General features: G+C 37.2%; 1 protein-coding gene across 1 annotated transcript in view; it reads right to left on the bottom strand.

Annotated features, from left to right (window-relative positions):
- LOC108360776 (nucleolysin TIA-1) overlaps window positions 1–12,407 on the bottom strand; it is a 184,592-nt gene that overhangs the window by 106,292 nt on the left and 65,893 nt on the right. The window contains exon 2 of the mRNA XM_017613204.1: window positions 5,587–5,674. Coding sequence (XP_017468693.1) covers window positions 5,587–5,674 — 88 coding nt within the window. The remainder of the gene's footprint in view (window positions 1–5,586; window positions 5,675–12,407) is intronic.

Genomic DNA, 12,407 nt, shown 5'->3' with positions numbered 1-12,407 from the left:
CGCATCGTACCACCGTGTAGCCGCCATCATCATCACCATCATCACTTCGCTACGTTATTTTTCGTAGCTTTTCTACTGCTAGCTTAACTTTTACTTTATTACCGCATTCAATGCTTTATTTTTGTTGTTGCCGCTTCTGCTGCTGCTGGTTGTGGCAAAAGTCGAAAATTAAATTATTAATTTGTTTTGTGCCTCTGCAGGTCGGCGTATGGTAGTAAATATATAGATTCAGCCGACTTTTGGGGTCGCTTGGAAAAAAGGTTCGCAAGCTAATTGAGTAGCTGTAGTTGTATTTCTGTTCGTTTATATGTATGTGTGTGCGTATGTATATGCGTACCTTCATATTTATTCATGTTGCGTTGAGCACAAATTTGTTACGTTTGTTGATGGATTGATGCGCCTTTAGCGACTTAAGCGCCTGGCGCCATCATTTCCCTCATTCGCATAGAATTCATCATTTTTGTGTATGCCCGTTTGATTGCTCAGTGCCCCATTTGTTAGCAGTGGCTGCCATGGGCTAGTAGCGGCGGCTGCTACCACTCCACTCCATTCAGCACTCGCATTCACTGTGGCTAACCATCAGCGCATCAATTATTCATAAATTAAGCATACAAACAGGGAAAGTAGAAGCAACACAGAATCAAAATAAAAAATAACTGCTTAAGTTTCAGAAAATCCCGTACAGCTAAAAAGTAATGCATTTGTGTTTGTGCGAAATTTGCCTTTTACTGACTGGCAGCACTGTTTTCATTTGCCAAAAACCCACCACCAGCTGCGTAGCACGAGAGGGCCTTCTCATTCCACTCTTCAATTTTGTGTAGTATTCCATTTGTGCTTAGCAAATGGCGCAAAATGCTCTTTGATGGCAACTAATGCAGCTGCTACTTGGCCGTGCCTCGCCTTTTTACGACTGTTATGCTGCTCGTTTATCCATCGTTTTTTTGTTTTTTTTTTATGTTTTTGTGAATGTATATTTTGTGTGTTATATTTTTTCCCTATTTGCTGTTGCTGCTGTTAATTAGAGCACATAATTAAAAGTTATTCAGCAGCATGCTTGTTTTCTTTATTTGTGTTAGCAAATCATACTTTGCAGTATGTTTATTTATTTTCGTTGAGTTCGAAATTTGATGGAGTGGCATGCAAATATTTACATGGGAAATATCTAAAATAATTCGAAAAGCTTGGGGATTATACTAACTAGTAGGCACATGGCTGAATTTTGGCGAAAAATTTTAGAATTTTGAAAATAAATTACCTTGTATTTTACAATCCTCCCAGAAAAATGTCCCTTCAAAAAAGCGATGAAAATTTTTTATTTACAGTACATTATTTTTAAATATACATAGACGAGCATTCCACNATGTCCCTTCAAACAAGCGATGAGAATTTTTTATTTACAGTACATTATTTTTAAATATACATAGACGAGCATTCCACCTAAAAATGCACTAATTATTGTTTCGGGACGAATTTTTCAGCGGAAATGTATGTATTTTAAGCAAAAAATGTGACTCTATTCTTTCTATAACAACAACAATAATCATTTACCGTTTTTGCAACGGAAACGTATCTCAGATATATAAACTGACATCTAAATCTATCTTTTAACCCGGCATTGGTGTGCCGACATACCCCATACGTATTATTTTCTTTGGTGAATTATAGTGTTTAAATTAATTTTTAATAAGAAGACGTAAAAATGTTTCCTTTGTACACAATAAAATAGCAATAAATAAAAGCCCTATAGAAAGGAGTACAATAAGGTAAGATTTAAGCTTTTTGAAACATAAAAGGTTCAGAGCATACCCAATCAGCTATTATGGTTCTCGAAGATGATCAACTGTGAACGAAATATGGTTTCAGTCCTAAAGAGGCAGTAACAAATTTGAGCAATTACCTTACCTTTATGGCAGACAAATTGCTCAGGTCGCAAATTAAGTGGCTTACAGATTCAGGCTCCTCCTCGTCTCTGTGTCTTCGGAAATCATTGAGCGACACCATAAGTCTCCCACAAAGCTTTGCTAGGGCGATATGACCACTCTACAGATCGACAGGAAAGACGATTTCTCCTCTGCACAGCATAAGGAGCTTCCTTGATCTTTTTAATGTTGCGCTCGTTTTTCATAAAAGAAAAATTCTTGAATGCTGAGCTCGTTAGCCAGCTTAACCCTAGAACACACACCCAGAAAATACCACGTAAACACACACCCGGGATACGTTTGTACCCGGGACCTTATTTTGCGGTTTTTTTAATGCTTATTCAACCGATTTCTATGATTTTTTTTTTGAAATGTATATTTTAATATATAACAAGTATTTTGTCTTTTGTTTCATTCGAATATTCCTACTGGTTCCAGCGATATGGGCAAATAAAGTCAGGACATGCAACAGTGGATTTTTGTTTTTGTTGTTGTCCTGATAAATGCAAAACAAAATAATATAATTTATAATAATATACTTGTAGAGTAACAACGAATACACATTTTGGTTTTTATTTCATTGAAATATTCTACCTGGTTCAAAAGATATGTGCAAAAAGGTCGCGCAAGGTATGGGTACGTAGGTAGCAAATACACTGGTATAACTGGTTTTTGTATTTTATATGCAGCTGCAAGGGTTGTTTTCACACGAGGTGTTGTTATAAATGCTGCCTGTTGATATTTTCATTATTGTTTTGGTGCTCAAAAGTGTAAGAAGTGAAAATATAAGTGAAAATAAATATAACTGAAACTATAAATAACTGGATACGAAATGACTTCAAGAAGAAACGAATATTTATCAAGTGCAGCATATAGAAGGTAAAAAATGTAAAATAAGCAACAATGTAAACATATACTAATTTTTTTTATTATGCAGGCTAACTGAGGAACAGCGAGAATCATATATACAATCTTTATTTGATGAAATTTGTGACGATGACGCTCCCTATGACTTTGACTCAGAAGATGAAGAAGAAATTCAAATCAATGACATTGAAATTGCTGATGACGATGCTGAAGTTTCGCAAAGTGCCGCAGAAGTATTACCTGATTATGCGGACTATGAGGATGATGAAGAAGACGATGAAGAAGAAGAAGTAGAAGAAAATAATGAATTACCTGCTAGTGCCGAAAAATTTGTTGCACGTGATGGTACTGAGTGGATGAAAGAACCAAATGTAAGTCGTCAGGTACTCAGACAAAATATTATAAGAGAACGTTCTGGACCAGCTAGATGCACTGAAATGTTGTCAATAGAGCAAACATTCAAATGTTTCATGAACGTTGAAATGGCTGATATAATTATGCGCCACACAAATAAGTTAGCAAAAGAAACTTATAATGCTTACAACAATGCGCATCCAAACACAACTCCTAAGTCATGGACGCCTGTGTCAATAACAGAGCTGTATGCATTTTTTGGCATACTTATTATGACTGGTGCGAACCATAGCAATGGAGAACATGTTCGAGATTTATGGAGCGTCAAAAACTATCCTTTATATCGCGCCACAATGGGAGTCAACCGTTTCTGTTCGATATTGCGGTTCCTAAGATTTGACGATAAAAACACTCGTGCAACACGCTTACTAACTGATAAAGCAGCACCGATCAGTGAGTTGTGGACGATGATGAACAATAATCTTGCTGCACATTACAAGCCCAGCTCATGCTTGACGATTGATGAACAATTATTTCCTTACCGTGGACGCACACGGTTTACGCAGTACATACCGTCAAAACCTGCTAAATATGGTATCAAGGTTTGGTGGATTTGCGATGCCACAAATGCATATCCACTGCATGGACAAATATATACTGGCCAAGCAGAAACTGGTAGGGAAACGAACCAAGGCGAACGAGTGGTGAAGGATTTGTCTGCCAAATACCAAGGAAGTGGCCGAAACATTACAATGGACAATTTGTTTACGACCTTGCCAGTTGCAGAACTGCTTCTCACCTGGAAACTCACGATCGTTGGAACTTTGCGCAAAAACAAATCATATATTCCTCAAGAAATGAAGCAGAACAAAAACAGGACAATTGGTTCAACGACATTTGGCTTCAAAAATAATGTGACAATGTGCTCTTATGTTCCCAAAAAAAATAAAGCAGTAATTTTGCTTTCGACCATGCATAATGATGCTGAAATAGCTGACAGTGGGAAACCTGAAATAATTGAATATTATAATCGTACCAAAGGTGGTGTTGATCGAATGGACCAAATGTTTGCGGAATATCCAACACAAAGACAAACAAAACGATGGCCACTAGCGATGTTCTTCAACATGTTGGACATTACAGCTCTTGCAGCCTACATTGTCTACGATTTGAATAACCCTATGTTGCCTTGGAGAACAAACAACAAGCGTAAGCAGATCCTGCGCAGCTTGGCTGAAGCATTGTGTATGCCCATTATTGAAGCCAGAGCCATAAATCGTCAAGTGACGCGAAATTTTTCGACTAAAATTGCTATTGAAGCATATTTCAACCGACCGGTGGAATCAATGGTGTCAACAGCAGCATCAACATCTGCCGCAGCGCGCACGCCAAAACCTGTGTCCGGATCTTGCTATTTATGTTACGCACAAGAGGAAAAACGCCGTAGAAAAACCAGAAAGCTGTGCGACAAATGTAAGAAGCCAATGTGTCTTGAACATTCGGTCACATCAACAAATTGCTCTATTTGCCATGATTTTCCTTAGATATAAGATGCATTTTTATAATTTTTATAATAAAAGTCAATAATATAATGTGTGAAATGAATATTTTTAATTTTTCAAATAAAAAAATAATATAAAAAATGTTTTTTTTTTTATTATTATGAGGATTTTTACTATTGGGGTACAAACGTATCCCGGGTGTGTGTTTACGTATATAATGTGTTTGGAAGGCTGTAGCTCCTGAACCAATGGTCCGATCTGGTTCAAATTTTGAATTTGAACTCAAAACTAAATAATCTTATCCGAAGTTAGCGGTATAGAGGTATAGCGGTTCAAAAGTTACAACACTTCAAAGTTGAAAGTGGATACATTTGTACCCGGGTGTGTGTTCTAGGGTTAAGATTGCTATTACTTCAGTCTGGAACACCGTGGTTCATTTACGCATTGGACTTATGTACATACAAGTTTTTTCATGGTTCCTTAGATACTTGCACCTCTCCTTTGTCTCTGTGTACCAGTGTACAAATCTGGTTTCCAGGTTAGGGAGTCCGTTTGCCCAATCTTAGCAAACTGGTACCTTCATTTAGAAAGTTCTGCCTTCGAAGATTTCTTTATTTAAGGAATCGTATACCCAGCCCAGCCAGTCGTTAGATAGTCAAAATTGCAGCGCCTTGGAGGCTTTTGTTCTTTAAATGTGGAATATAAAGAGGGGTTCACCCTAGTACCAATTTTGGTGTGTATAGGCGCCTTTTATTTAAATCAAATAATATTTTTCGATTTCCCATTTCTATCCAGGAAGTGCCATAAATTGATATAGAAAGTACCTAATAAACGTTTAATTTAACTTTAGCCCTTTATTTAATAAAAATAATGCTGCAAACCAAGTTTCATCGCAAAGAAGTGTTGCTCATTTAACTGATATAGTTATTATCTTTTGAACTTACGATATTTCTCCAAATGGTGTGAAAGCATCTTTTAGTTGTTGTGTCTCGATTTCTGCACTTAAATCTCCAACGAAAATATGAAATTGCTCTGAAAGAAAAGAAATAGGAAAACCTTTAGTATAACTTTAATTTTTATTACTAACTCAATCAATACAAACAAATAGCTTAATTTTGTCTGATAAGTTTTAATATTGGACATACAAATGTATACACACATACATGCAGAGATTCTTTTTTGTAGCAAAACCCCGGCGAGCAACAGCTGCAAAAGCGACAGCTATTCAAGTGCAAACACTTTAAAGTGGCCAAAAGTGACATACGAAACGTGCAATTTCGGTTGACATTATCAAAACATAGTTAATGGCAACGCCAAGTCGACAAAGTTGACGACGACAACGAGCAAAGCGAATTGTGTGGCGAGACAAGCAACTGCATACATACATACTCGTACATACAAAGCTAGTTAAGGATGCACATGACATAACGACGCTGGCAAGATGGGGCGGTTAACATTGCGATTGCTGTTGTTGTTCTTGTCATCAGTGATTGTGGTAGTAAGTACTCCCACCTGAAGTGCATACAGCACATCTTGTTGCTTTTATTGTACACTTATGGGCAAAATGAATGCAATTGCCAGTGGTATTGCTTGGCTAGTGGTGGCAGTTGCCGGTTAAGTGGCACGATATCAGATATGCTACTTCCCGGTTTGAAATGGTGAGCAGCAGCACTTGGACATCAACAAAGCGACACCAACACTTACATATGCACATGCATACGGACATGGATGTGTATGTATCTACGTAAATATTCACGAAAGCTGGCAATGAGTTTTGTCCCTCGACCAAACGGAGCGGTAAGTGGCGGAGGTGAAGTGAAAAAAGTAAAAAGACAACAGCGCAGCGGTTGTGAAATCCAGTGGCATTACCCCGCAGTAAAATCTAAATTACCCAATGAAAATTGTCGTAGATTAACTGGTGTAAGCTGATGCGAAGTCTAGCTATTTCGCTTTGAGTACGACTGCTTCAAACAGCTGCGATACGGTAAGCGATGCGATACGAAAGCAAATTCGACATGCTGAGTACGTGGAAATTGGTAGAAGGCGAAGAAAACTGTTCACAATTTCACGACAGCGGCACAGCGGCGACATAATATNGTTGCTTGGCTAGTGGTGGCAGTTGCCGGTTAAGTGGCACGATATCAGATATGCTACTTCCCGGTTTTAAATGGTGAGCAGCAGCACTTGGACATCAACAAAGCGACACCAACACTTACATATGCACAGGCATACGGACATGGATGTGTATGTATCTACGTAAATATTCACGAAAGCTGGCAATGAGTTTTGTCCGTCGACCAAACGGAGCGGTAAGTGGCGGAGGTGAAGTGAAAAAAGTAAAAAAACGACAGCGCAGCGGTTGTGAAATCCAGTGGCATTACCCCGCAGTAAAATCTAAATTACCCAATGAAAATTGTCGTAGATTAACTGGTGTAAGCTGATGCGAAGTCTAGCTATTTCGCTTTGAGTACGACTGCTTCAAACAGCTGCGATACGGTAAGCGATGCGATACGAAAGCAAATTCGACATGCTGAGTACGTGGAAATTGGTAGAAGGCGAAGAAAACTGTTCACAATTTCACGACAGCGGCACAGCGGCGACATAATATCGATTGCGTATCGATCGAGCGACACGGTTCGCTTATCAAACCGCATATGGTATCGCGTGTTGTATCGCTTTAATGTGCACTGCGCGCATGTTGATGTCGCTTATCGTATCGCATATCGTACCGATCTAATATGCAGCATACCTTAGTGACACATAGTCCGACCAACGCGCCAGATGGTGACTGACTGGTATGCTAACTTACTGCCGTCCCTAAATTGGAGCGCTAAGCGTTGCGTTATCCATTGTCGACGAGTGTCAGCGCGCGCTATCCCCAAATCAACGCGTCGTAATTTTTGACATTTTCTCAGATCCTCTCGTTTTTATTCTCGTTTCCTCTTTCACTTTTTTGTCCTTTCTCTTTCTTTCCGTCTTCCGCATCCAACTTCAACACGTAACGCCCTGTCAAAAATGAAAATTCCATTTGCTCGGCGTTAGCGCCGCGTTATTGTGGGATGCTTCATACAAATTGTATGGGCATGAGGATTTTTGACAGTTGTTTGGCGCTTGACGCGCCAATTTAGGGATGGCAGTTATAGATACATTTTACATTTTGTAAGACATCGCTATATTGAAAACATTTGTTGTTTACATGGAAAAGACGGCGGAAAATGAATAAGTTGACCTGCAAGGCAAGCTGCTATTCGAATAGTTCAGAACTTGCTGCATTCACTGCAAGGTAGTAGTAGGGTTTGCGATTGAATAAGAGCTTTCGGATGTAAATATGTACATGCATGTGTGTATATATGTATGTATATGTGGCGCAGTTGTAAATGTTAGACGTACAAGTCTTTGCCGTTGACCGACAATTGCGACAAATGACAACGTTTCGTATTACAGGGAAATTGTACTTGAATTCGAAAATCATGCCCGCCGTCAAGCAGTACAAGCTAGCGCACATGCGCACACATATCCACAGAAGCGTATGTATATATATGTACCTACGAATACAAATACTTGCATAGACTTTGATTTGAGTGATGAGCAAACTATGTAATAGCTTACATGAAGCGGCAAGCATGACGTTCTAAATGCGGTAAGTGGAAAGCGACAAGTGGCATGTGTCGTGTGGTAAGTAACGAAGTATACATATTTGAGGTAAGTTTTGTGTTTGAGTTCACACTCCTCCATTTGGCAGCGTTTGACTCGACTGTGCCAACAGGAATTTATAGTTAAGTAACATTTCCGCGGTTTTGATTGATTGCAATTGAGATGAAAAGATTAAAAGTATGTGTCGAAGTACCTATGTATTCATAATTCTTTCATACACATACACTTGATATTAAAATACGCGCGCAGGTGCGCTTTTGTGTTTGCCAATGTGTATACATTAGAGTCCAGCGCAATTGTATTTGCCGCATTTCATTCAATAAGTACTCCTTGCATTGTACTCTACTCCCAACACATTGTTACTTTTTTTCCCCATACATACACTACTTGGCGTTGAGAGAGTAAATACTTGACGTACTTGCTATTACTCCACCAAAGTATGTACTCTATTTTCTCTCATCGCGTACGAGAGATGTTTGCTGCTGCCTAAAGGGAGTAGCAAATCTACTCTCTGTATATTTGGAGTACTGTAAGTACTTGCGTATTAAATTTCATTTCTGCTTGTTAGCGTACTAGTTGATATCGTTTGCTGCTCTGGTCACCGAAATTGAAAGAACAAAGTTACAATATGGAAATTGACGATGTAAGGAAATGTTTACGGTCTTATTTATAGAAAATAACAAAGGTTTAAACAGTTGTTTAAAGTGACATTTTTATATAATTTTTGTATTTAAACAGCTTTTTAAATCTATGTACATATGTATTTAAATTTTTATAAATAAGGCCGTTAATGTATTATTTCGGGCTTCTAATTTGGTGTAAAACTATTTGCAGTCATTAACCAACGAATCAGTTGTCATAAACAGCAACTTAAGCAATGCTACTATACGAAATAAAATTATTAGTGGCGAATTCAAAATTTCAAAAGTTATTGGAAAAAGTAAAGTTTGGGAAGTATTTGGATTTATTATAAATGACTCAAATGAGAACATTCCAAATATTGTGGCGTGTAAAAGCTGCTTTAATATATATAAACACACCAAAAAATCTACTTCAAACTTGCTAAAACACAAATGCTTTGCTAAATATTCTGCAAAAAACGCCAGCGAAAACATGGCAAAAGTGGACCTAAGTGCAGATCATAAAAAATAAGTGTTAGAGATTGTAACGGAATGGGTTATTAAGAACTGCAGACCGTACCAAATAGTAGATGACTTTGGCCTTAAAAAACTTGTCGAGTATTTTATTGGCATTGGTGCAACATATGGACAAAATGTAAACATGCAGAGCGCGCTACCGCATCCGACTACGAAGGCAAGGAATATTGACAATGTGTACCAGACGTATTTTCATAAAGCTAAGACCGATTTAGAACTTGCCAAATGTTATGGATGTGGTCTGACAACGGATCTTTGGACAGATAACTATTTAAGGAAAACATATTTGGCGCTAACTGTTCATTATATTAGAAATGGATCTATGATTAACAAGCTTCTAGGCCTTCGATCTATGCACGGAGAAAAAAACACGAGTAAGCAAATCATTTAATTTTAAACATACATACATACATATGTTTGTACCTCACCCTATGTTACACTTGTAAACAAATTCTTGAATGTAATTTAATATGGCTTAGCCCCTTTTAGGTAAATGTGCAGTGTTTTATTTTTTTGTTGTTTTTTCGGCTAATTTTTCCATGAAAATTTTTTGCCCTGTAGTTTGCAAGCACAAGTTAAAAGTGTAGAAAGTTTCACCAGTTTTGACTGACCGATGTTTTGGCCATTCTGCCTTTCATATTCAACGTCAAACCTACATCCAAGTTGTGAAATCTCAATATGTGGACATTTTGTATCATCGCCTTAGCTGAAGAACAACGAAACATTACAAAAAAACAGAAATAACAGATAGTAATATGCATTTCTTGCCAAATTTTAAATATACGTTTCAAATTTGCCTGTATGCATACATGCAACATACATGTATAATAGACGTTTTTCCCAAAACTAAAATACTGCTTATAAACACAAAACAATAAATACTAACCACATCGTTAGCAGGCCAGAAAATATGTATACAGATGCATATATAACTACATTTGTTATGTTATATCAAGATTGCCTATGTACCTACACAAAAAAAAATAAATGTGTGTGCGTGCGTGTGTAAAGCAGTGTTTGCATTGCTCAAGTTTGCGTTCAACATTTGCATTGAACTCAGCGCAGGGCTGCACGGAAAAAAAGGTGAATGGCTAAAAATTTTAAAATATTCGCCAACTTTTCAACTTTTGGTTGAACGGCCTTTCAACATTTAGCCAGCCAACATTTAGCTATTAAACTTTTTTTTCGTGCAACCCTGCGTTGAGTTGAACGCAAAGTTGAACAATGCCAACACTACTTAAGCTATGATTTGTTATTCGTGATTCTTTTTAACACATACATACTTTGTATGTAGTCGAAATAGCGCAGTGTACAATGCATCCTTACATGTTTTAGGTACACATAGAAAAAATTAACACACAGGCAACCTTGAAATACCACAACCTAAACTAAGAATGTGCAGTGTAGTAGATTACATTCCAAGCCTACGAGTCTTTTAAGGGTTTCAAACTTTGATTTACTTTGTTTTGTTGTAAGTTCTATAAACTACATATATGCTAATAAAAACTAAGAACATGGACAATTGCGAAAATGTGCGTGCGACTAAAAAGTAAGTCCAATTCAAATTGAATCGCAGCTAATTAGATTTACAGGCCAATGCTAGTGTATAACTTGATGAACTGTAAATGTTGCAAATTGTATAAAGAAGTTTTGAGTTTTAATGCAATAACTAAGTTTTACGAATTATCAACCTACTGGAAGCGCCAGATTTTACGGCCAATTTTGCATGTTCTCAACAATTTACGTTTTATGCAAATTCGCTATGTCGTTTTGGCTGGTATTCACTGTACCTATGTACATACACATGTAGTTTGTATGTAAGTATGGATGTCTAGTTAAAATTATATTTTCACTGTTTTATAGTCTTTACACATAACCCAATTTGATCTGACAACTCCTATTTACTTACTTTTTTAATTTAGTTCATATTTTATTTTTAGGTGCAAACATTTACTTAAAGGTTTCCAAAATACTTGAAGAGTTCAACCTCAGTATAGGCGATAAAACAATTATTGTGACAGACAGGGGCACGAATATGGTTGCAAATTTCCGTTCATACAACCACCTATTTTGTGTGAATCACTTGCTTCATAATGTCATTAAAAAATCGATCGAGGAATCTGAAGCTATGGAGAAACTGGCAAATTCATGTACAAAACTTGTGAAGTATTTTAAAAAATCCGGCCACAACTCAAGTCTGAAAAACACTTTAAAAAGCTTTTCTCCCACGCGATTCAATACAATTTATTATTTGATGGTCTCAATTCAGAAAAGTTGGTCCGAAATAAATAACATATTGCAACAAGAAAATAATATTCACAAACTCCATAATATTCAACTTCATAATCTTAACGACATTATTGCGGTTTTGGAACCGTTCGAACAATCATCTAAGAAATTAGAAGGCGAGAATTACCCGACCATATATCTCGTTTATGTATTGGTTCACAGATTAAAGAAAGTTTGTACTGCGGCAGATACCGATTCGGAGTTGGTTAAAGAGTTCAAGTCGAAATTATATGCGTGCATACAGTGCACAGTGATTGAAAATCTTAAAAATATTCATAGACTAGCCCTTTTTTTATTCGTTCCTGCAAACAAACTTCTTTTATTTTCTGATCTTGAAAAAACTTCTACCATACATGAATGTAAACGACTCATGGCAGAACTTCCTTTGGATACCTTAAATAACGAAGAGAACTCTCTACCGTCCTGTTCTTCAGAAAATAATATATTATTTACGGATTTTGTCCAACCTCGCCAAACTCTCAACTTCGAGAACCAAATCGACAGAGAAATACATCGCTACGAAAACATTCACGTCGAATTTTATGATGATTTTGATATTTTGAAATGGTGGGACGTTCACAGAAATGATTTTCCTGTATTATACAAACTAAGTTGCCGAGTTTTGGCAACACCAGCATCTTCTGCTCCTTCTGAAAGGATTTTTT

This window comes from Rhagoletis zephyria, unplaced genomic scaffold, assembly GCF_001687245.7.
Source record: "Rhagoletis zephyria isolate East Lansing unplaced genomic scaffold, Rhagoletis_zephyria_1.1 Rzeph_scaffold_00626, whole genome shotgun sequence".
NCBI lineage: Eukaryota > Metazoa > Arthropoda > Insecta > Diptera > Tephritidae > Rhagoletis > Rhagoletis zephyria.
This window is presented reverse-complemented; position numbering and strand designations above follow the sequence as displayed.